Consider the following 25,944-nt stretch of genomic DNA (forward strand, 5'->3'; position numbering starts at 1 on the left):
GGTAGTTGTTTAAAATCCAATTGTCCACAGGAAAAAGTCAGCGCTCTCTGGCAACAGCAATGCGGCTTCACTCCGTGAAAGAAGCAGTCGATTCAAAGCACCGCGCCACTCACCCCACGTCGCTCCGGATCCCCAAAACAGGGTTTCCCCGCGAGTAGGGGAGGCGCAAAAGGTGCCAGCCGAATCCCAGGTTCACAAGCTTCTCCCACTTGTGATTTCGATGGGTCTCCACCTTCGCCGTGGCGGTCAGACCCTGTTTTTCACGGAGCAAGTTCCTCCCGAACGGAGGAGCTCCGCCATTGCCAGAGGCGCCAACCCGGAAGTTCCCTCTGACATGTCTTCTGTATCCCGCCACCATTTGCCTTCCCACTCTGATGCTACCTTGGGAAGTTCTTCAGCTGTAGCTTCCTACCATTGCTCCTCATCTAGCCAGTCCCTGACAGTTGGTTACCTCAACACCATACATCTCAACCACTCTTACATAGCCATGGCTTCCTCCAGAGAATCCTGGGACTAGTAGTTTGTTAAGGGTGTTGGGAATTGTACCTCTTTGGGGGGACTAGGGGTCTCATAACAGTACTGAGCTGAGTGTTCCTGTGGTTTTACCCAGTGTAGGATAACTTCATGGGTTCATAAATGAGATATAGTGAGATGTTGGATATGTGCACCAGGAGTATTTAACTTGAGCCATGAGATCCATGCTCAAATGTAGACAAGTACAAACTGTGCACTGCAGTAACTCATTTCAGAGTCACAGTCCCTACATTATTACATGACTGCACATACTATTGATTGGAGAGAGGCACCCTTCAAATTCATCATATGCAATGACACCATGGACGGTTCAGCCATTCATCCTGCCAAATGGGCCGTGATTGAATCCCTCTTTTCTGTTCTTGAAACCCATTTCTAATGAACTAGAAAGAAGCCAATGCTAAAAAAAAAAAATCAGCTTTAGCAAAAAAAGAAGAAAAGGCCAATATTCTCCCTCAGCCATCTGCTGAAAGAGAAACTGAAGAAAATGAAGGGGAAAGGCAGACTTCAGTCATGCCTGCCTCCACTGGATGATAAACCTGTCTGCCATTTTGTCTGCTGTCAAAGCGGGTGGTAGCAATTGACCAGAATAATGAGTTTGCATTGGCTTCTTTCTTCTTTTTCCTTCTGCCAGAAAATAAAGGTGCATATCTTGTCAGAGTGATCTCAACCCATGGCGCGGTTTCTGTGTGTGTGTGTGTGTGTGTGTGTGTGTGTGTGTGTGATGGAAACATCTAAGCTGCGTATTCTAGGCTACCGACCCTGGATTTTGTTCTGGACTACAACTCCCATCTTCCTTGACCATTGGCCTTTCTGGTGGGAGCCCAACAACTTCCGGAGGGCCACAGGCCCCCCCATTAATGCTCCAACCTCAAACAATAAGAACTTTATTGCACCCTGTGTATGATAACATTGAATTAGAGTACTGAAGCTGGTCCAGGCCCATGGAAAACTGTTCCAGGCATGATGAGCACCTTGTCCAGATCAGGGTCCATGAAATCAGTGGTATGACCTTGATGCTAGGGCATCCACCACAGCAAGCATGTGGTGGACTACATGGTCTCAAAAGGAAATGCCCCCAGTGGGCCACTAGTGAGTGTGTCCTTGCTACATGCAATCAGAAACATATAAGAAGCTGTGATTTTGGGTAGAAATGTGCAGAAGGGGAGCAGGGTTGTTAGCTCTCTCTCCCCCAACCCGCTGAACTTCATGCAGAGCAGAGTACAGTGGTATCTCGGGTTACAAACACCTCTGGTTGCAAACACTTTGGGTTACAGATGCTAACCCAGAAGTAGTACCTCAGGTTGAGAACTTTGCCCCAGGATGAGAAGGGAAATTGCATGCCAGCGGTGTGGCAGCAGCAGAAGGCCCCATTAGCTAAAGTGGTACCTCAGGTTAAGAACAGTTTCAGGTTAAGAACGGACCTCCGGAACGAATTAAGTTCATAACCAGAGGTCCCACTGTACCTCAATGGAGGGCAGGGAGTGTTTTGAACAGCCAGGGGGAGCCAGGCACCACCTTATCAGATTGGAACAGACCCACCCACCCACACTAACAAAACCCATGTTTGCTATCTCAGCATTCCTGCAAAGATAGTTAGTCTCACACGTGAGCACATTACACCTAATCTTTAAAGGCTTGCCTGGCAGGTGGGGTGCAAGAACTTGTTGGGACGCTCTTGTCCAATTCTGAACTTTCTGCCCCACTCCTGAACTCCTGAAACGTGATTTCTGAGCCCTTTGTCTGATGCTGAGCATGTACCATTACTTACTTCGTGGTTTGTGTTTTTTTGTAGTTTGCACAGAGGGTTGCTTGTGCCGCCGCCAAAAGCTTTATTATCGTTTCTCTATCTTCAGATAGAGCTGCGTCCTTTATATAGCTGAGCAATGTGACTAATGGATCTAATGGCAGTTTATATCTCATTACTGTATTAATTTCATTTCATCTGCTTGTCCACGGCCGTGGCTTTTAACCATTTTGTAATATTGTACCCATGCAGAGACAGTTTGTGGAATGAAGAGCAAAGAGTATTTAAGGCAAAAGGCAAATTTTTAACAACTTCAAGCCCGTACGGGCAGGGGTACCTTTACCTTACCTATCCTTTGGTGATATTTCACGCTCTAGTGGTGATTACGCAGGTTGGCAGTCAGCCTGATGGACCGTTCGACATGCACTGTCGTTCTTGAAAGCCTTTCTAAAGCCACAGGAGCTAAAAATTCAAAATGAAAGTTGACATTGGAAGGAAACCCAAGTGTCATGCGCTGACACACACGCAGAGAGACATCTGGATTTGCCATATGAAGGCTTGATGAAGTAAGACTCCTCCACCCACCCTAGCTGCTACGGAAGAGAGCATATGGGTGAAGACATCCAAAGCTTGAATAATATGACATTTGGGAAATGTTTCAGCAAATGGGGAGAAACCAGTACCAGAAGGGATGCAAAGAATGGTTAGGTTCAATAGCTGCAGTCTTGGTGGAGCTCCAGTTAGGTATTTCATGGCAGCCCTAGATAGGGAGACAGCTGGACAAAATATATAGTCGAGGTAGGTATTTGAAGATGGTTATCGTATCTCCTCTCAGTCTCCTGGGAGAGCCAGTGTGGTGTAGTGGTTAAGAGCAGTAGACTCGTAATCTGGGGAAGCGGGTTCGCATCTCCGCTCCTCCACATGCAGCTGCTGGGTGACCTTGGGCTAGTCACACTTCTTTGAAGTCTCTCAGCCCCATTCACCTCACAGAGTGTTCGTTGTGGGGGAGGAAGGGAAAGGAGAATGTTAGCCGCTTTGAGACTCCTTCGGGTGGTGATAAAGCGGGATATCAAATCCAAACTCCTCCTCCTCCTCCTCTTCTTCTTCTTCTTCTTCTTCTTCTTCTTCTTCTTCTCAGACTAAACATACCCAGCTCCTTCAACCATTCCTCATAAGGCCTGGTTTCCAGACCCTTGATCATCATGGTCAGATAAGCTCAGGGGTTGTATGCTTTCTTTGTCCCAAGATCCATGGGCTTTCTGGACTTTTTCTAGATTTACACAGAACCTAAAAAAATACGCATTTGTGTTCATTTGCTTAGATCCATCTGAGCTGGAACTATTGTCTAAGACTCTAACAAACGAAAAAAGAAGACTTAAATTGAAAATGCACTCTGTGTGTGTGTGCACACGCAGAACCCTTTTTTACATCCCAAGCTAATCTGTATTGCATTTCAGCCTCACAAGCTAAGCAAATTTGTATTTTGAACGAGATAATTATGAGCTCTGGCAACATCAATACCAATTGTTTATTGCTGAAGGACTGCAGTGACCAAGAGAAGCAGCAGAAGGAAATGAGCACAAACTCGCTTGTTCTCTAGTCATTAGGAGAAACTGGGGGAACTTAACTATACACAGGAAAGCTTTTTGCAAATGGCACTGACCTCTGCTTTCCCTTGTAGCTTTCAGCTAGTCTCCAGTGTCTGCAGTTCATTATGACAAAATTCTCCCCAGTATTTCCCAGGAATTGGATAATCTGATTCTGGGAAAGCATAGTAATGATGCATTTCAGTCCAGCATTTCCTACTTAGTTAGTATCTCATTTGGTGCCTATAGAGAAATATATGCACACCCCAAGGCATTCTTCATTATAATGTGCCTGGAGAGTTCACCTGGCTATGCTCTTTTTTAGTTTTCTGCTGCTGGCCCTTCCGGGCCGCATCAGCTTTTGCAAGCAATGGCACTAGAGTGCAACGGTCTGCTCTCATCATGTAGATAAGCAGAGAGGCTGTTACCTCCAGCAAAAAACACCGAAATCCTTGGGTCTTGGGGGCTCTTGATGAATGTTGCATGACTGACTGCTAAGCCCTAGGTGTTCCCACCGGCATAGATATTAAGAGGCTTTTGTACCTGCAGTGGATTAAACCACTGTGTTTTAGATTAAGACATGCCTTTCATTTGCAGGGCTTTGTGCAGCCCAGGCCCCTGAGATCAGAGCATGCAAGCACAGAATGAGGGATCTGGTTTGGAATTCAACATCCTGACAATCACATCTTTCTGTAAAGAAGCATTAACACACACAGATTTGGCCTCCAACAGTATAATAATAATTTTCTGCCATTTATGGCCAAACTAGACCTGAGGTGGGAAATTTATGATCGGACATTAAAAATAGCCAAGATGGAGGTCCAATTTGGGCTGAGAATATGGCACTGAAGGACAAAGGTTGTTATCCCTTTATTCCACTCCATTCCCAAAGCTTAAATTGGTTTCTTCAAGTTGCTGTTATCTACAGTGGGGCGTAAAGGTAAAGGGACTCCTGACCATTAGGTCCAGTCGTGGCTGACTCTGGGGTTGCGGCGCTCATCTCGCTTTATTGGCCGAGGGAACCAGCGTACAGCTTCTCGGTCATGTGGCCAGCATGACTAAGCCGCTTCTGGTGAACCAGAGTGGCACACGGAAACGTCGTTTACCTTCCCGCTGGAGCGGTACCTATTTATCTACTTGCACTTTGACGTGCTTTCGAACTGCTAGGTTGGCAGGAGCTGGGACCGAGCAACGGGAGCTCACCCCGTCGTGGGGATTCAAACCACCAACCTTCTGATCGGCAAGTCCTAGGCTCTGTGGTTTAACCCACAGTGTCACCCGCATCCCCACAGTGGGGCGTAGGGAGGGGCAAATGTCCATATTGCACCTGACCTCTCCCGCTATAGCCAGTAACAACTGGGGGAGGGGAGAATTCAGTCGGAGAAATAGGACATAGGGAAGTGGTTAGCAAAGCCTTCCGTGGTGTCACGGCCCTGATCCAAATGGAAACTTCCTCACAACTAGAGATTTCAGGAGGAATCATGCTCCATTTATTAGAGGTGATAATGGGATGGTTCAAACCAAGAGAAGTGAGAGATTCACAAAGGCCTTTGCTACTCCAGGGATGTTTTATGGGAACTACAACTGCCAAGCCCCATTGCCAAGATGTATATGAAACATGTGACTTTTCTAGTATGGATCGGTTCCTCTCTGCCATCTTTCCTCATATGTGAAAGGTTCAGCCTCCCATGATGCAGAAATGTTCAATATACATAAAGCCTCCATGAAGTCTACATCTCCTCTGCCAAAATTGGGGTCTTCTCTCTAGCACAGGCATGGCCAGACTTGGCCTTCCAGCTGTTTTGGGACTACAATTCCCATCATCCCTGACCACTGGTCCTCTTAGCTAGGAATGGTGGGAGTTGTAGTGCCAAAACAGCTGGAGGGCCAAGTTTGGCCATGCCTGCTCTAGCAGATGCCTCTAGTATTACATATATCAGGAATTGGGGAACTTACGGCATTCCAGATGTTGTTGAACTCCAGCTCCCATCAGCCCCATCCAGTATGGACCATGATCGGGGATGCTGAGAGTTGGAGTCCAACAACATCTGGAGAGCTGCAGGTTCTCCATCCCTGATGCACATGGAGGGAGATGTTGGGAGTAGCCAGACTGATGAAAGTACGGGTTTCACAGAGAGGTCAAATACCTGACACACAACTGGAGATATATTTTCAGCTGCATGTCAAGGTCTAGAGGCATAGACCACCTTCTCAAACCCCATTGTTTTAGTGTTTCCTTCATTCATTCAGATTTTATCTTAAATGTTTTATGAAATGGGCCAAAAGCAGTTAGCCCATTTCTGACTTATTTTGTTAATACTGTGACATTTTTATGACATTCTGTTTTGTGTCTTTGTGTTGTCTGTAATAAAAGGTGTGGCATTTATGAATAGCCCTCGTAGTGGGTGTTTTTTTACCAATTTGATGGGATTACTCATTATCAGGCCCTCAACTTCCCACAGTGCTGGTACTTCAGGTGCATGCCCTCTGCGTTTAACTTTATGCTCTTTGGGAAAATGAAACACTCGTTGATGTGAATAAACGCATGGGAGCAATAATTTAACATCCTTGCCAGACTTGTAACCAAGCAACAAATGGACATGAAAATTGAGTTGAACTCTCGTTCCTCTCCAGGTGGCCCTCTGAAGTTATGGCTGCCTCATGTTAGCAGAGCAGTTTGGGCCACATTCATTAAGATGCCCTGAGCTGTAATAATCAGCCTGTAATTACTAGCCTGCGTACAAAGTGGCTAGAGAAGAGGGAGGGAAATTATGTTGTGTAGAACAACCTTTTCCTGTTGGATTATCTTTCGCTTTCACTCCTGCCTCCAACTTTTACATGATGGCTTCATTCCAGGGGTGTTTGTTGCATGCCTTTGAGAGATAGAATCAGAGAATTGTAGCAGTGGAAGGGATCCCAAGGGTCATCAAGTCTAATCACCTGCAATGCAGGAATCTCAACTAAAGCATCCATGACAGATGGCCATCCAACTTCTGCTTAAAAAATATCCAAGGAAGAAGAGATCACTGCCTTCTGAGGGAGTCCATTCCACTGCCGAACAACTCTTACTGTCAGAAAGCTCTTTCCGATGTCTAATCAGAATCTCCTTCCTTCTAACTTGAAGCCATTGGGTTGAATCCTACCCTCCAGAGCAGGAGAAAACAAGCATGCTCCTTCTTCCATGTGACAGTCCTTTAGATACTATCATATCTCCTCAAAGTCTTCTCTTTCCTACACTAAACATACCTAACTCCCTCAAAGATTTTGATTTGAGTTTCTACTGAAATGAGGCTGCATTTTAATGTTGTATTTTAATCTTGTTTTTAAGTTGTATTTTAATCAGTTGTTTTTATACCTGGTGTTAGCCGCCCTGAGCCCAGTCTTGGCTGGGGAGGGCGGGGTATAAATTATTATTATTATTATTATTATTATTATTATTATTATTATTATTATTTATTATTAACTGTTTCTCATAAGGCTTGGTTTCCAGACCCTTGATCATCTTGGTCGCCATCCTCTGCACACATTACATGAGTCCTGAATGCTTGTGACAGGCCTGGATCATATCAGTGTTCAATACTCTCTCGCTGACTAGAAACAACATTCCAAGCTGTCAAGCAAGAATCTTCATGGTTCTAATTACCAGGACTCCTTTAATTGAGAAAAGGGGCACCAAACTTCTCATGCATGCATATACAGCACACACTCTTATCTCCAAACACCATGGTCTCTCAGCTGCTAGAGGGGGGAGGGTAATAAGAAAATGGCTTTGTTTTTTTTTTATTCAAAGTGAAGTTCCACTAAAAGCTGGGGCAAAATTCACATATGAATAAGGGGTTTGCATTGGGAGAGGGAATAGTCCCTACCCAGCTGAGACTGATCCTGCGCAGCCCTAGTAGCATCGCCAGCAATAGCATCACATGTGAAATAGTCACCCCATTGACTTTGTGTCCAGGATAGAGGGTGAGTTGGGTTCATATTTCTGTTTTGGTATCCATGCTACTATTGAGGGCTGAAAGCGCACAGGCTGTTTTTCTTTTCTTTTCTTTTCTTTTCTTTTCTTTTCTTTTCTTTTCTTTTCTTTCCTTTCCTTTCCTTTCCTTTCCTTTCCTTTCCTTTCCTTTCCTTTCCTTTCCTTTCCTTTCCTTATTCCTCATCTATAAGCAATACTCCAGACAATGGGAGAGCCCAATTTAAATGTGAAGGTTTGAAGTGGCATATTCAAATCAGAGAAAAATTGACTCTCAATACAGGATAATAAAGCATAAAGCAACAGCTCTGGCAATATTGCAACTGTCTCAAGGAAGGATATGGCATTTGGTTTAAATAGAAATTAATTAAGCAAGCCCTTTGTCTACAGTCTTTGTCAGAAGGTGTAGATATCATAATGCCATAGGCTTCTACACAAAGGATCCTGTATGCAGCAATTTCTGTCACTGTCTTCCTTACTCAGCTGCTTTACTTAAGTCTTTTGTTGATTTTTTCAAATCCTGAAATCACAGTAGAAAAGTTAAGAAGTACAGTCCCCAGGTGTGTGTGTCCCCCTCCCCTGAAAACTCATGCATAGACAGCCAATTATTGGGCTCTGCCCAAATTCAGCAGTGCACTGTAACAGAAGTAAGTAGATAGATACAGGTTGATGCTAGCAATGGGAGTACAGTCATACCTCGGGTTACAGACGCTTCAGGTTGCGTTTTTTTGGGTTACGGACCCACCGGAATGGATTACTTCCGGGTTTCGGGGGTCACGCATGCGCAGAAGTGCTAAATTGTGCTTTGCGCATGCACAGAAGCGCCAAATCGCATCCGTGCGTGCACAGACGCGCCACTGTGGGTTGCGAACGCTGCAGGTTGCGAACGTGCACCCTACACAGATCACGTTCACAACCCGAGCATCCACTGTATTGCTCTGAGTTCAATTCAGAAACAGATCACCAACTGTATTTTTAGAAAACTTTCAGACCTGCCCCCCAAAAGCTCACAACTTAATGTTAGGTGCACTATATTTGATTTGCTGAAAATGCCAACTCTTCCTCCTTCCCAAAGGCTCAAGAACATCACTGGGCTTAACTACTTTCCTCTACTTGAGCATTAATTGGTGTCTGGCACTAAATTAGAATCAAGTGCATAAGATTTACCTGTGCATGTGCAGAATCTCATTTTCTGTATTTGTACTTATAAGCTGTTGATTTGTATTGTACCTGAACAATATGAGCTAGACAAATAGATATTCTTAAAGAGGTAGCCACAATATGAAATGACTTCATTAGTTGGCTCCGTTCTCAGAAGCTTTCATTAAATTCTATGATCCTGCTTATTTATTAAGATCGGGGGAGGGGGGATTTTATCTCCCTTTCTTATAATACTAGGATTTATGGACATTCCATGAAGCTGAATGTTGGAAGATTTAAGACCGACAAAATGAAGTACTTCTCACAGTGCATTGTTAAACTGTGGAGTCTGATCCCACTAGATGTGGTGATGGCCACCAAACTAGACGGCTTTTAAAAAATGCTTAAACAAATTCCTGGAGGATAAAGCTACCAATGGTTACTAGCCATAATGGCTATGCTCCACATCTATTGTCTCAGGAAGTATTCATCTGAAAGCCAGTTGCAGATGGCGGGGGCACACTTGCACTCAAGTCCAGAGGCATCTTGTTGGCCACTGTGAGAACAGGATTCCAGACCAGATGGGCCTTTGATTTGAAGATCCAGCAGGGATCTTCTTATGTTCTTCTCAACTTCAGAGACCCTCCTTGAGTGCCTACAAACATGGTCAATTAGGGTTGGCAGGCAAAAGGGATAGGATCTTCTTTGCGGTGGCCCCATGGTTAAAGGGAAAGGTAAAGGGACCCCTGGCCATTAGGTCCAGTCGCAGATGACTCTGAGGTTGCGGCGCTCATCTCGCTTTATTGGCCAGGGGATCCGGCGTACAGCTTCCGGGTCATGTGGCCAGCATGACTAAGCCGCTTCTGGCGAACCAGAGCAGCTCATGAAAACGCTATTTACCTTCCTGCCGGATCGGTACCTATTTATCTACTTGCACTTTGACGTGCTTTCGAACTGCTAGGTTAGCAGGAGCAGGGACCGAGCAACAGGAGCTTACCCTGTCGCAGGGATTCGAACTGCCGACCTTCTGATCGGCAAGCCCTAGGCTCTGTGGTTTAGACCACAGCGCCACCCGCGTCCCAGCCCCATGGTTAGGGAACTCCATTCCTATGGAACCATGGAAGGCCCCTTACATGTACTTTAAAGACTCATTTGTTCCAGGCTGAAATCTGTTGATGTGGTGGTGGGACCTGCCTTTCACCAAAGGCCAGATAATAGGTTTCGCCTCCACCCCAGTCATATTTCCAAAAACAGCCTTTTTCTTGCTTGTGGTTAGGGTACTGGATGCCACTCATTTTATGGGATTCAAGTCTTCCTATTAAGTGCTAAGGCGGCTAAGGACTGTTTCTGCAACGTGGAGGAAAACCTTCTCCAATCTCTACTGGTATGGCTCAAGCAGGGAGTGCAAGGTGTATCTGCAAGCTCAGAGATCTATCCAACTGCTACACATCCCCACCCATGATGATGCCAAGGTTTTCACTCCTAAGAAAGAATGCCCAGCTCCTCATAAATATAGGAACCGGAACAGACCCAGTAAAGAGTTGTTGTTGTGGTGGTGCTGGATTAACAATATTTATACTTATTATTTATAAATGACCTTATGGTTCAGGTTGGTGTTCAAGTTGATTACATCTTCTTCCATCTTCCCTCTTGCAGCAGTGACTGAAGGACCAGCCCCGCAGCAGACATCCATGTTACCGCAGACGCAGCCTGAACACTCCAGCAGCGAAGATGCCCCAAGCAGGACAATTCCCACAGCATGTGTCCGGCCTACACATCCACTGCGCAGCTTCGCCAACCCCTTGCTACCTCCGCCAATGAGTGCAATAGAACCGAAAGTCCCTTATACACCCCTTCTATCTCAAACAGGTAAGTGATCTCTGGAAAAAAATAGAGTGCCCACGACACAATGAAGGCCCTTCACCCCATGGTAGAACCTCTAATTTGCTTGCAGAAGGTCCTAGTTTCAAACTCCAGGTAGGACCAAAGTTGGTGATGGGCACTCTGGGCCACTGCGGCTTCTAGTGACCTGGACCTATAGCTGCAGTGGAAATATGCATGTCTTATTTCGCCCTGTGGTTGTGCAGTACAGAGATGGAGCTAAGTGTGGAGGCTTACAGCACAAAACAAAAATATGTCTCTGATTTACACGCTATAAGTTTTAGCATGTAAATATTACATCACACACAGTATCGTGTCTTCTTTCTAATGAGTGGCATTGGCAAGCTGGCCAAATTCCAACTGCCTGGACTAACATGTGGATCAGAATGCAGTTATCGTTCAGAATGCACACTTGTCCAGATTTTGCAATGCAGTTCTTCATTCAGTATTAGGAGAAAAACGCATGCAGGAAAATGTGCATTTAAAAGGAAATATTTACAGAAATGCCCTTTTTGCCTTGATACGTTAATATAATAATAATATGGGCAAATGATTGAAAATATGCAACGTTAACATGGACAAGAAATACATTGACCTAGGCATTAGGATACAGTGAGGGGTGGGAAGTATTTGATCCCCTGCTAAATCTGCCCATTTGCCCTCTGATGAAGAAATGACCAGTCCATAATTTTAATGGTAGGTTTGTTGTAGCTGTGAGAGACAGAATAACAACAGGAAAACCCCCAGAAACCCAGAAGACAAAAGTCAGAGATTGATGTACATTATAATGAGTGAAATAAGTATTTGATCCCTTTGCAAAAAGATGACTTAGTAGTTGGTGGCAAAACCCTTGTTGGCAATTACAGAGGTCAGACGTTTCTTGTAGGTGGCCACCGGGTTTGTACACATCTCAGGATGTATTTTGTCCCACTCCTCTTTGCAGATCCTCTCCAAGTCAGTAAGATTTTGAGGCTGATTTCGAGGCAAATTTAGCAGGGGATCAAATACTTTCCCCCCTCACTGTAGATGCCCTAAATTCCCATGCTCATGGCAGCTTTTGATAGTTCTGCCTGCCAAGACCATGTTTGCTGTAGTCTGTTTGTCTTGCCACTGGCTAATAGATCTGTGGAGTGATCAATTGTTAGCCAAACCAAACAGCAGGACTCAAAATGGCAAGCTACAAGTGGATCTTGTGAAATTGTGAGTTGAATATCTCAAAGAAATGAAAGGTGCCATCACACAATGTTTTCTTGCAGTTTATATACTGCACAATGGAGATCGTTTGAAGTGTCCATAATCGGATTACTCCCAGCTGCTCAGTCTTCCAGGTTTTCTTAATCCCTGACATATAAGAATTACACAACAGTTGAAACCCACACCATGTTCCCCCCCCCACTTCAAACACCTGCTGCCCATCAATAAATAATCCACTTCTGACAACAGACAGAAGGTCTGAAAATCCTGCACATCAAGGGGACCGCCAATGTTGTCTTTTCCCTAACTAATGCCGGCAATAAATCTTGGAATACAGTGGATGAGATGTATTCAGCCCTGCTCGCCCTACTTCTTTGGGATATTTATTTATTTATTTATATACAGTGGTACCTCGGGTTAAGTACTTAATTCGTTCCAGAGGTCCGTACTTAACCTGAAACTGTTCTTAACCTGAAGCACCACTTTAGCTAATGGGGCCTCCTGCTGCCGCCATGCCACCGGAGCCTGATTTCTGTTCTTATCCTGAAGCAAAGTTCTTAACCTGAAGCACTATTTCTGGCTTAGTGGAGTGTGTAACCTGAAGTGTATGTAACCCGAGGTACCACTGTACCTCTTTTTAGGTGGACCTCATAAAGCAGCTTAAATAAGATCATTACAACAATAAACATCATTTAAAAAAATAATGTTGCCATAAAAGCAAAAGACAAGTGTTTGTTTAAAACAAGGATGGGGATCCTTTCACTCTCCTGGTGTTGTTGTACAACAACTCTCATCATCCCTTACCACTGAGTATGCCAACTGGTGCTGATGGAAGTGCAGAAACAAATGTAGATTACCTCTGTACAGCAGGCTAGTTTCCGTACACACTCATGCAACCCCTCGATCCTCCATCGCAAGCAGCAAGAGGCATTATGGGAGTTTAAGGACCCATTCCAGAGATCATTTGCCTGGAGAGAGCCAGAGACTGAACCTGGTAGACCTGATGCATACAAACCATAGCATTAATCAAGACGATAGCATCAAATATTAGCTCCATAGTCGTACTGCCAAGTGGCGCATATAGCTCTGATTTATGGCAGCACAGGTGTTTGGCACCTGGATATTTTGTAGATGCCAAAATATGCATAAACAACATTGTAATAGGACGACCATTTTGAGGCATCGAGGCTATGGAAGGAGCGGAAAATGTCACATCTGTTAAGGTCTCTCTTGTTTGTGCACCGATATGAAATGCTGCCGAACTATTAAAGCAAGCTTCAGCTAATATGCTCAAGGAGGCCTTCCGGTAATAATAAGCTAGCCAGTATTTGCACCTGGCAGACATATATCGTCAAACTAATGAGCTAATGAAATGTTTAATAACCCTATGGAGGAAATAAAATTTTCCTACAGTCAATTCCTGCTGTGGTTCTGCATCACTCTCTCTTTGCTTTCCAACCTGTGCAGGGCTCCTCCCCCCTTTTATTTTTCTTTCATGTTTCTAGATTTTGCTGGCACTTTGAGATGCCCTACTGGATTGGCATGCGTTAGGACCCAAGTGCCATTTGTTTGATTAATTTTATAATTAGCCTAATTCAGTTTACTTACAGTTCCAACCTCCCGTGAGCAGGGCTTTGTTTTACTGCGTTTTGTTATGCTGTCGTTCTGTTGAATCGGTTTTTGCATTCAAAGAAAAGAAGCCTTCTTGGACATTTTAATCGATTGCAGGGAGTGAGCACAGCTAGCTGCAAAGACCAAGGAACAGGGCTAGCCCACCACAGCATGCTGAGTGAGCCACTTGGATGGTGGAAAACAAACTCCCCCCCCCTCCAAGTGACCGTGCAGTTTGGCCAAAGTTTTGCAAGGCTCTGGTGGCATCTCACGAGACTTTTTGGTCACATCTTGCAAGGAAAGTGAGACTGTAACGCAAGCATGAGGAACCTTTTCCAGCCAGAGGGCCATGTTGCCTCCTGGGAAATCTTCTGAGGGCCACATGCCTGGTGGGGCCAGAGGAAAAAACTGTGCGGAGCAATGAAACCAGGACAGGGGCTGTGTAAGAGCCAGGGGCTACCAGTCAGGGCCAGCCCAATCATGAGACAGGTTAAGGCAGCTGCCTCAAGTGGCAGTATGCATTGTATCTCTGTTCTGTCTCCATGGCCAGAGGCAATAATACTTCTGAAAAGCAGCTGCTGGGAACCACTGGAGGGGAGCATGCTCTTTTGTTGGGTCTTCCTTCGGGTTCCCATGGGCATCTGATAGGCCACGGTGAAAACACGTTGATGGACCTGCCTGATCCAGCAGCCTCTGATGGAGGGAGCAATTTGGTGTCTCCATGGACTCCTTCTCTCGTGCCTTAGTGTTGACCTCACATGGGTGGCAGCATTCCTGCTGCACATGCAAGGCTTCTGCAGGCTTCTGCAGGCCAATCCCTTTCCACTCCTTCCATAGAGTGTGATGTATTTAGGTTGAGGTGGCTGGGAGACCACCAGCCCCTCTGCTGGCTTGCTGCAAGGCCTAAGAGCGCTGCTTGAACTTAGGTAAAAATGCAGAGCACTTCCAATGCTTTGCTCTAAGGAAGAACCTCAACACACACACACACACACACACCCTTTGGGCCCTTTCTCCAAACAAGGCAAAGTGAGTGGACAAAGAGAGCTAGCTGCCAATGCAATGGCAACAAAAGTAAGAGCAAGTTGGAAGGAAGGAAGGAAGGAAGGAAGGAGAAGAAGAAGAGTTTGGATTTGATATCCCGCTTTATCACTACCCAAAGGAACCTCAAAGCGGCTAATATCCTCCTTTCCCTCCCCCCCCCCACAACAAACACTCTGTGAGGTGAGTGGGGCTGAGAGACTTCAAAGAAGTGTGACTAGCCCAAGGTCACCCAGCAGCTGCATGTGGAGGAGCGGGGAAGCGAACCTGGTTCCCCAGATTACAAGACTACCGCTCTTAATCACTACATCACAAGGAAAGGAAGGGTGATCAGTGATCAGTGGCAGCAGAGAGAGGATGAGCAGAAGGTAGCAGAGAATGAAATTCAGGAAGAGTTGGCGTAGGGGTGAAGATTCAGCACAGACTTCTGAGCTGGCACTACTACCAGTTGCTTATTCCTCACTCTTACAACATTGATTAAGAGGTTATCTCAACATTTGCTTCTTCTTTATTTATCCCTCTGTGTGTGATTTTTTTTTTACTTTAAATTTTGAGCTTTAATTGCTACCTGTTGCTAGTCCCAAACCAAAGACAGAGGAGGGGAAACTTAATTGCCATTTTGGTTTCTCATTAGCAATGCCCAAATGGAGCCATCTGCCTTTGTGCAGAGAAGCAGCTCTTTAAGGCCCAGTGACATCAATTAATGAGTTACATGTGAATAACATGATTTCACCACCCCCCTTCCTTACCACCTCCCTGCCGTAGCAGGCTCACAGGTGCAAATATTCCATGTGCCAGGCATATATTAGCGAACTTTATTCTGCTATATAGTTTGTGTGCCAGGCCTAATGGATTTTGAATGACTGGCTTGTTCCAGGAGAGAGAGCAGAAGTCCTGTAATTTATTTGGCAATAATTTTAATTAGCATTGCTGTGCAAATGTGAAGAACAAACTGAAATGAAAGAAATTAGCATAAGCTTTGAAAGACTTGTGTCAGCTGTGCCACCTATGCTGTTTATTTATTTACTTTTAAGTCCTGAATACACATGCAGTTACTGGCTGCTCAGCACACAGGTGCTGTCTCTAAAAAGTCCCATTCTGCAACTGGTGCCACAGATTCCATAGTTTACCTGCAAGATCGCCTTACCCAGTGCATGAGCTCTCGACTACTTCGATCACTTACACTCTGGAATTCCCTGCCTATTGATGTGAGGCAGGTGCCTTCACTATTCTCTTTTTGGCACCTACTAAAACCATTTTAGGGACGCGGGTGGCGCTGTGGGTTAAACCACAGAGCCTAGGACTTGCTGATCAGAAGGTTGGTGGTTCGAATCCCCACGATGGAGTGAGCTCCCATTGCTCGGTCCCTGCTCCTGCCAACCTAGCAGTTCAAAAGCACATCAAGTGCAAGTAGATTAATAGGTACCGCTCTGGCGGGAAGGTAAACGGCATTTCCATGCGCTGCTCTGGTTTGCCAGAAGCGGCTTAGTCATGCTGGCCACATGACCCGGAAGCTGTACACCGGCTCCCTCGGCCAATAAAGCGAGATGAGCGCCGCAACCCCAGAGTCGGTCACGACTGGACCTAATGGTCAGGGGTCCCTTTACCTTTACCTCTAAAAACATTTTAGTTTAGACATGCCTACTCAGATGTGTAGAATGTGGATGTACCCTTTAATCTGTTTTTGGTTTATTGTTGATTTTATGTTTTGAAAGATTTTAAAAGCTGGGGGTTTTTTCTTTCCTTGTTTGTTTGTTTGTTTGTTTGTTTGTTTGTTTTTGGCAAAGTAACAATCATAAATAAATAAGAATAAAAATGTGCGCCCCATCACCGAGACCATTCCATTGTAACTATCCAACCTCCAAAATTTCAAGACCTCTTGCGATGATTTGACCCCTTTCCACGTTTAAGGACTTAAAAATAATCTCAAACTGATGTGGAAGGTGTGAAGCACTGAACATAAGACTGAATAAAATGAGAAACTGAAAGAACCTGAAAATGGCAGATTTTCCCTTCCCTACCCTCACAGCATATAGAGGAGCAACTGAGAGTATCAAAATGCCTTCAAGCAGTTGTGCCTAAAAACATTTTCTTCCCTTTACTCTTTCCCCTCTTGGATCACATTATTTTAAAACACACACCCGTTATCTTCTGTGGATGGCTATATCGTCTGTTCTTTCTTTGAGATTCTGGGAAGTTCAGCAAAACTAGTTATTGAGGAACTCATTTATTACAGTGAAGATAGGGTGCTGATCGTTATCTTTTGAAGAATTTATTTAACTTACTTTCTTAGCTTTCCCTTTTTCATTTCAGCTAAACTTGGATTATCAAAGAGATTCAGGCATGCAGAAAATGTCTGGCTCTCTTTTTGTCTAATGCTTCCTAGTAGAAAGATATTTATAAGTGGCAAAGTTCAACGTGACACTCTAATTTGGGAGAGCTTTGCTTTGAATATTCTTCAGCATTTAGCAATGCAAGCCTCGCTCACCCTGTGCTTTAACATTTGATTAAAATTAATGTTTGGGGAAAGGGGAAAAAAACATCAGTTCTAAAGAAAAGAAAATCAAAATGCATTTTTAAACATTCTCTCTGTAGCCTGTTGTTGGTGTTGAATTACACTTAAGTATAGCCAAATATATATCTTTAAAACCAGACATTTAGAAATATTTCCACTGCAAACTAGAGCAGAATATGAATGGCCCACCCCATTTCATCACCCTATTTTGGGGAGGTGGCCATTTTTTTGGGGGGGGGGGAGCTGTGCTGAATTGTTAAAGGAGAAGCGGTAGTTGTGTCCAATTGGCCTGGAAGGGTGGAGAGCAGGGAGACCAACAGTTGATGGAGCCACAGTCAATAATGGGCAGAATCAAGTAATTTTAGTTTTGCCACCCCATCTTCCTCTCTACTGAGTCTTACAAAGGCAACACTTGAAACTAAGGAGGAAGCTGACAACCAGGGCTATCCCCTGGGCATGTTGTAAGTAAGCAGGCAGGCAGGCAGGCAGGTAAGGGTGAGAAGGGGGCAGTCCAAGGGCAGACTGAGGTTGGTAGGGCGGTGTCCCATTGGCGAACTAATACCAGTGTACTGGAAGAAGCAAAGATCTCCAGTGTTGAAGCAATGATTCTTTAACATCAACTTCACTGGACTGGTCATGTTGTGTGGATGCCTGATTATCGTCTTCCAAAGCAACTACAGAGGTACCTCAGGTTACATATGCTTCAGGTTACATACTCTTCAGGTTACAGACTCTGCTAACCCAGAAATAGTGCTTCAGGTTAAGAACTTTGCTTCAGGATGAGAACAGAAATCATGCTCCGGCGGCGCAGCAGCAGCAGAAGGCCCCATTAGCTAAAGTGGTGCTTCAGGTTAAGAACAGTTTCAGGTTAAGAACGGTCCTCTGGAACGAATTAAGTACTTAACCCGAGGTACCACTGTACTCTATTCCGAACTTAAAAATGGAAAGTGTAATGCTGGTGGTCAACAAAAGAGGTTTAAAGACTGTCTCAAGGCAAATCTTTAAAAATGTAGTATAAACACCGACAATTGGGAAACACTTGCCTGTGAGCGCTCCAATTGGAGAACAGCCTTTACCAAAAGTGTCATGGGCTTTGAGGACACTCAAACTCAGGACGCAAGGGAGAAACATGCTAAGAGGAAGGCACACTTGGCAAATCCACACCGTGATCAACTCCTGCCCGGAAACCAATGTCCCCACTGTGGAAGGATCAAGAATTGGCCTCCACAGTCACTTACGGAGTCATTGTTAAAATCATGTTTATGGAAGACAATCTTACCTTGCTACGAGTGATTGCGAAAGAGGAAAGCCCAAATGGACCAGCATCTCTTTTAAGGGAGTACTACTTGCAAAACACTCATTATCTAGCTCTAGGTGTTCTACAAATCCAGATATACAAGAGGGGGACAGGGAGCAGGGATGAGGATGGCAATTCTGCCCAACACCACTGTGCCTCTCACCCTCCAAGAGCTGAAGATCAAATATCCAAAAGAGGGAGCCTGCCATGGTCATGGAGACTCTCCACATGATGCAAACTTATGGAATTCAGGGTTCTACATTGCATGGGGTGCCTAAAGGTAAAGGTAAGGTCCATTAGGTCCAGTCGTGACCGACTCTGGGGTTGCGGCGCTCTTCTCGCTTTATTGGCCGAGGGAGCCGGCGTACAGCTCCCGGGTCATGTGGCCAGCATGACTAAGCCACTTCTGGCGAACCAGAGCAGTGCACGGAAACGCCGTTTACCTTCCCACCGGAGCGGTACCTATTTATCAACTTGCACTTTGATGTGCTTTCGAACTGCTAGGTTGGCAGGAGCTGGGACCGAGCAATGGGAGCTCACCCCATCACGGGGATTCGAACTGCCCACCTTCTGATCGGCAAGTCCTAGGCTCTGTGGTTTAACCCACAGCGCCACCCATGTCCCTGGGTGCCTACATATGGGGTGCCTACATATGGGGTGCCTACATAAGCAGAAACACACACACGGCCTACCTTGAATAGTCACCCTCTAACGTGTGTGGTAGCAGGGGTGAAGCTAGTACTCTCCTCCCTGATCACACATATTAATGGTTTCTCGAGACTGGATAGCCCCTGCTCTCTTTTTCACACACGCACACACATGCCCAAACACAATGGAGTAGAGAAAAGTCTTCATGACATCAGCATTATTTTTCTCTTGGAAGGTCCAAGCAGTGGCACTGCTTCTTGCATTGAGACAAAGCTACTTGTCTGTAGTGACACCAGCCCTCTGGCCCATGCTAACTCATGCAGTTTGGGAAGCACCCGCTGTGGCCAGATTTAAGCAGCTCCTGAAAACCTACTAGTTTCCATAGACTTTCCCTGCCTCTGGTCACACTGCTCAGTGTTTCTGTTTTAATGCTTTGCTTTGCTTAACTTTTTCTTTTTTAATGTATTTACTTTTTGCTTGTGATTTCACGGCTGATGTGAACTGCTTCAAGATTTTGCTATATTTAGTGGTGTATCGGTTATTTTAAAGAAATTCAATAAATATTTGCCCTGTCCCGGCACCTTCTGGGAGGAGAACGGTAGTAGTTGAAACCAATTGACCTGCCAACTGACCAAGAAATTATCTCTCGCTGCGTAAGGAGAGAAAGAGTAGCTGCTTTCAGGGCTGCAGAGAAAGAAAGCCATAACAGATAAGCATCCCTGGGATTGTTCCCAACAATCCCTGGGATTGTTCTTCTCATTTTTGGCATTTTGGCTCTGCTCAATCCAGCTACAAATGCAGCCTTTTTATACCAATTTAACCGTGATAGCTTCCCCTTGGTGTAGTTGTGGTTTTGTAAGGGTGCAGAGAAGTCTCTGTTACAGATTCTTAGCCCTCGCCGCCTCTCTTTACTCAAGGTCAACCACTCTTAGTATACATACTTGAGCTGCTCCCCAAATCCTTCCTTCTGCCTGCCAGTCCCTCAGGTCAATATTGCAAACCCCTATTCTTTTCTGTGCCTGAAGATGCTTTGATGTTCTGCCAAGCGCTCTGATATATTTTATTTCTCCACCACCAAAAACCTTCCCAATTTTTTTAAAAAATAATTTTATTAGGTTTTACAGTTTTATATTTATCACAATAATATTATTGCCACAACTTCCCTCAACTTCCTGCTCTGGTTTTTTGCACATTAACTTCTCCTGCTTGTTCTGTTATACCTTAACATTGCAACCTTTAAATTAAATGTTATTATAGTCTCCTCCTTTTTATACCATACTTATTTTCAAATTACCTCTTACGTACATTTTGATATTTTCCTGTTATTACATCTTGATCTCTCTATTTTGTTGATTGTAAGTATTTGGTCAAACCCAACTAGTCAGTCTACTTCTTTACAATATTTCTGTAGATGCAACATAAATGGTTCCCAGTCTTTTTAAAAGTCTCTATTGTCCTTGTCTCTGAGTTTTCCAGTTAGCTTCGCCATTTCAGCATACTCCATCAATTTTTCTTGCCATTCTTCTTTAGTAAGTATTTGTCGTCTTTCCATTTTTGGGCTAGTAATATCTTAGCTGCTGTTGTGGCATACATGAATAGTCTTCTATGCTTTCTTGGCCTATAATTCCTAGCAAAAAGTCTTCTGGTCTTTTAACAAATCTTCCCAATTTTTGAAGCCCATTTTTACTTAGTACTACTCTTGGGCTTAGAAGGGACGCGGGTGGCACTGTGGGTTAAACCACAGAGCCTAGGACTTGCTGATCAGAAGGTCAGCAGTTCGAATCCCCGCAAAGGGGTGAGCTTCCGTTGCTCGGTCCCTGCTCCTGCCAACCTAGCAGTTCGAAAGCACATCAAAGTGCAAGTAGATAAATAGGTACCGCTCTGGCAGGAAGGTAAACGGCGTTTCCATGCGCTGCTCTGGTTTGCCAGAAGCGGCTTAGTCATGCTGGCCACATGACCCGGAAGCTGTACGCCAGCTCCCTCGGCCAATAAAGGAAGATGAGCACTGCAACCCCAGAGTCGGTCACGACTGGACCTAATGGTCAGGGGTCCCTTTACCTTTACCTTACTCTTGGGCTTAAGCACAAAGACCCATGGTAACTTTCAAATCTAGGGGAGGTGCTGAACTTCACAAAACTGTCACCATGGTTCTTGGTGGATTACACCCTTTTGGGAGGAAATCAACATAGGAATTGCTATATATGAAGTCTTATATAGAGAGTAGGAGGCCTTCTCATCCTTTGTGTCCTATCATGATCTCTCCAGTCACCCATGGGATAATTCAGTTTATGTCCCACCTTTTCCTATGGCTTCCCCATAGCTGGAAAAGCCTCTCCCTTGGAGACTTACAGAGGTCAGAGCCTGAGCATCTTTTGAAAGCCCTGCAAGACCAGCAGTTTGAAGAAGGATTCAGGATTAAGAGATTTAGGTAGGGCTAGGGGAGAAATTAGGCTCAGTTGGCATATAAAGGCCAATTTACCTGATTCACACACAGATAAAAAAATGCAAACTGGAGCACATCCATCCTTTGAAATTCACATTTCTCTGGCTTATGCAATGTAGCTCTCCAGTGAAGTAATGAGAGCAAAAATGCATATACTAGGGTGAAGTGGGCATAAAAATGCATATATTAATTAAACTAATATAATTCTATGCATCAAATGTGGATATTAAAACTACATACAAAATTGCAGCTGTAAGGAAAAATTCACACTAAAATGCTGCTGAATTTTCATGAGGACCTTTTTTTAAAAATTGCAAACCGGTGTGGAAATGTGAACTGAACTTAAGATCCGAAAAATGAGAAACCGTGAGAGACCAAAATTGAGATTCATCCATCCCTTGACTGGGGGGGATTTAATATTTTGCACTCATTGATTGCAATGGGAAAGGCTTGAGCATGTAGTTGGGTAGCCCATCGAATCCATGAAAAAATTAAAAGTGTTTATTACCTAGATATCACCTCTAATTGGCTTGGAAGTGGTTGTGATTCATTTCTGTGGAACTTACTTCCAGGTAAGTATGCTTAAGACTGTAGCATTAATCTAACTGGGTTTTATTTTAAGATTCCTTTTTGGATCTTGGGCTGGTTAGATTCAATATGCTGTTGTGGTTTCATTCTTTTAAAAAATGTGTGCTACACATTTTAGGTGATAACAGATTATAAATGTAAGGAAGGGCCTGGGCAAAATACAGCTGATTTAATGTGTATTCTCGTGTTGCTTCTGCTCTCTTCAGGGCATGATTCATGTGCTAAAATAGTCCTAAACTTCTCCATTTATATTGCAGCACCCAACCTTCCCAAGGCTCAGGTTAAGACAGCATCGCTTGGACTAGCTGGCAAAGCAAGATCCCCTCTGCTTCCCGTTTCAGTGCCGACAGCCCCAGAAGCCTCAGAAGAGGGTCACAAACAAACAGAGGATGCAGCAAATGTAAGCACAAGTCCATGGCTCTCTTGTAGTCCGGAAGCGCTAGCTGAAATGTTTTGTAGATCCAGTCTCATACCAATTGGATTGATGAGACTGCCAAAGGCAGGTAATCTCCTTCACGTTACATACAATCTCTAGATGTATCATATTGTGGCCTTGAATATAAAGATGGTGGATAGAGTTTACTAGATTTTTAATAGTCATGCAGCATTCCATGAAGTCTTTTATATGAAAGAACTGAATTCAGGAATCTGGCAACCTGTAATGTTCTATAAGAGTCAATGTCCTGGAGTAGATAGGCTAGATGTAATTCAGGTGGTTTAGCAACAGTTTCCAAAATGATTGAACTCAGAATCCTTGATCAGGGAACAATATATAAAGGACAATTAAACAAGATATGATAAAGGGATTCTATTGATTTGTTGTCACATGCGCATAAAACAGAGGTTTTACCGTTAGAAAATCTATTGCTCAGCACATTTGAGGGGAACACATTAAATCTGGCTCTAACAAAAGCGAATCTATGCGACGCAACCGATAAGGTAGACAGATATCGAGGTATCTGGGACATAAACGTAATGCCCTGATTTATCCGGGAACATGTACCTCCACCTGTAGTAAGATTTTGTTGCAAATCAACCTCCTCCAATCTTTGTTTGATGACCTTTTTTGCTGTAATTAGATCTAAATTTAGTATATCGGAAGGAGAGATTCCATAAGACAACAGTTTGGAATGGATTTTTGTTGGTTTGAAATAAGTAATGCCTGTTGCCATCTAAAGAGTTGGCCCTCTGTAAGCCCGTTAAGTCCAGAGTCAAAAATTACCTGACTGCGTCACACACCAGGGAGGAAGTTCTTAGCTTAGCTGGCCTGCTAGTTTTCTGTGTGCAATGATTTTAGCATTATTATTTTGAATGGAAGAGCATAGACTCCTGTGCTCTCCCCATTTGCAATCTAGAACAGATGGGGGCTGCATCATTCGAAATGCACTTGCCATATAGATGGCTCCGATTGTACCCTACATTCTTGGCAGCTACCAGCTTCCACAAAATGGGGGACCCTGATACAGTAATCTATATAGTTTCAACCTTTGCCCTGAATGTACAGCTCTGCCACATGGAAGTGTATTCAGCCACTTCCACAAGCAGAAAATCATCATCATCATCATCATCATCATCATACTCCGCACATCTGACTGGGTTGCCCCAGCCACTCTGGGTGGCTCCCAACAGCATATTAAAAATACAATAAAACATCAAACATTAAAAACTTCCCTAAACAGGGCTGCCTTCAGATGTCTTCTAAAAGTGAGATAGTTGTTGATTGACATCTGATGGGAGGGTGTTCCACAGGTTGGGCGCCACTACCAAGAAGGCCCTCTGCCTGGTTCCATGTAACTTCACTTCTCGCAGTGGGGGAACCACCAAAAGACCCTCAGAGCTGAACAATGGGGGTGGAGAGACTCCTTCAGGTATATAGGGCCAATGTCATTTAGGGCTTTAAAGATCAGCACCAACACTTTAAATTGTGCTCGGGAACATACTGGCAGCCAGTGTAGAAGGATTTTAAATCTGCCCCCCTTATTATCCTCACACCCTAAAAGGAATAATCTTTCCAGTGATTTTTTATTTCTTTCTGGTGTTTTGCGGTTCTGTTTCCCTGTCTGGATCCTGTCCAGGGCTTTTGCTCCACTAGTGCAATTCAAGCACCATGATTTAGAGGCCATCTCCTGCAAGTAGCAGCAGCAGCTGAAACAAATGGTAATTGAAGTGAGCGGAAACACAATAGGCAGCCTAACTGGTGGGCAAAAGCCATCGCTGCACAATGCCATCCCAGGGCAGCTCTTGGATTATTGCACAGCCTTTTTTTGCCTCTGAATGGTTTCCAAGCCTTGACGGCCGCTCTGTGTACAGGAGATAAGGCAGCCTGGCACCATGCAATTGGGAAGGGAGCAAAGAAATGAAAACGACCACTTTGGTTGAAATGACTGGTATAAGGAGCTGTCGAGTGTGGAACATTTCAGCTCTAAATATCTTATTTTTCGTAATGGCTGGACAAATTATTTCCCAAGGGAAGTCTCTGCAGAAGTGGGAGCACTTAAAGGAGATAATGGAAGAGGAGCCAATGGGGAGCAAAGTTCAGGCTCTCAGTCCCACTCAACCTCTATGGGCATTCTAAAGACAATGACCTTTTATTAACACTTGAGTTTCCTCCCAACTTACTTTCAAATAATGCCATTCCCTTTCAAACACATATAAATAAAAATGTCATTTATAGGACATTCTCTTCAACCTCTTCCATTGTACATGCTTGATGTACTGATACTGATTCAGGATAGTCACGCTGAAAATATCCACCGAAAGACTGCTTTTAAAACTGGCAAGACAGGAGAAGGTCAGGGTTGGATCCAGGGTAGGGACAGATGGATCTGTCCATTTCTATTTTTTCCCAATCTTAAATGCAGTTTTCCATGTTTCTGCAGTGACTGGTCGTGATTGTTATCCATGCTGATTATCTTGGATAGATTCAGACACAAGCTTAAAGAAACAGCACTAACTAGCTGGTTGCTTTCTCCGCAGGTATATGAACAGGATGATCTTAGTGAACAGATGGCTAGTTTGGAGGGGCTAATGAAGCAGCTTAATGCCATCACAGGCTCGGCCTTCTGAAAGCTTTGGATGAACAGAAGAATGGAGTAACCCGGGAACATTGCAGCATACCAGCGTTTCACACACACAACACCACCAAACACCTGCCATAAAGCCAACCGATGCGCCATCAAACCCCGTTCTATGGAGAGATCTCACAGTCTTGAAATGGCATCGTGCATTCCTATTGGTCAAGCAACAGTCTGAAGCAGTGATGAAAGAGTAGCCCTGAGAAGCAAGAAACAAGATGTCTCCATGACCCACACCCAGTGCCTCCTGTTGGCCTATTTTGTTCTGCTGATCTGCGCAGTGTGTGCAGGGTGGGATCTTACTTAAGGTCTGCTTCACACATTATCATGTGGCTGGTAACCTGACCTAGGCTGGCCTCTCTCCACATGAGGGAGGCCATCAATTTTGTCCCCAGTGAAATTCAAAGTGAATTGGGTGGTTCTTCCTCAGGTGAAACTAAGATCTTTTGAGGGAAGTCAAAGAGACTCCTGGCACTTCTTGGTGGGTGGTAGAGTGAGTGCCCATCCATAGATTGTCAGGAGTGATTCTGCTGCCAAAATTTATAATTTGGAAACTTGTAAAGACACTTTACAAGTCATTCCCGTTCCCACTGAAGCCCATTCCAAGCCAAGCCTGTGAGCATGTAATGGATTCATCCTTCTGTCAGCATTCCCTGTTGCTAGCAAGCCATCACTTCC

At 44.4% G+C, this 25,944-nt stretch overlaps 1 protein-coding gene across 3 annotated transcripts in view; it reads left to right on the forward strand.

The window, feature by feature from the left end:
* DCC (DCC netrin 1 receptor) overlaps nucleotides 1-25,501 on the forward strand; it is a gene marked incomplete at its 5' end in the record, with an annotated part of 927,493 nt that extends 901,992 nt beyond the window's left edge. For all 3 annotated transcript variants that reach the window (XM_083575505.1, XM_083575506.1, XM_083575507.1), the window contains 3 exons: nucleotides 10,634-10,846; nucleotides 22,450-22,592; nucleotides 25,169-25,501. In XM_083575505.1, the coding sequence (XP_083431631.1) occupies nucleotides 10,634-10,846; nucleotides 22,450-22,592; nucleotides 25,169-25,258 (446 nt within the window). In that variant the 3' untranslated portion in view covers nucleotides 25,259-25,501. The remainder of the gene's footprint in view (nucleotides 1-10,633; nucleotides 10,847-22,449; nucleotides 22,593-25,168) is intronic.
* Between the last annotated feature and the right edge of the window lie 443 nt (nucleotides 25,502-25,944).

The sequence above is a fragment of the Podarcis filfolensis genome, assembly GCF_964270895.1.
Source record: "Podarcis filfolensis genome assembly, chromosome: 11".
Lineage (NCBI taxonomy): Eukaryota > Metazoa > Chordata > Lepidosauria > Squamata > Lacertidae > Podarcis > Podarcis filfolensis.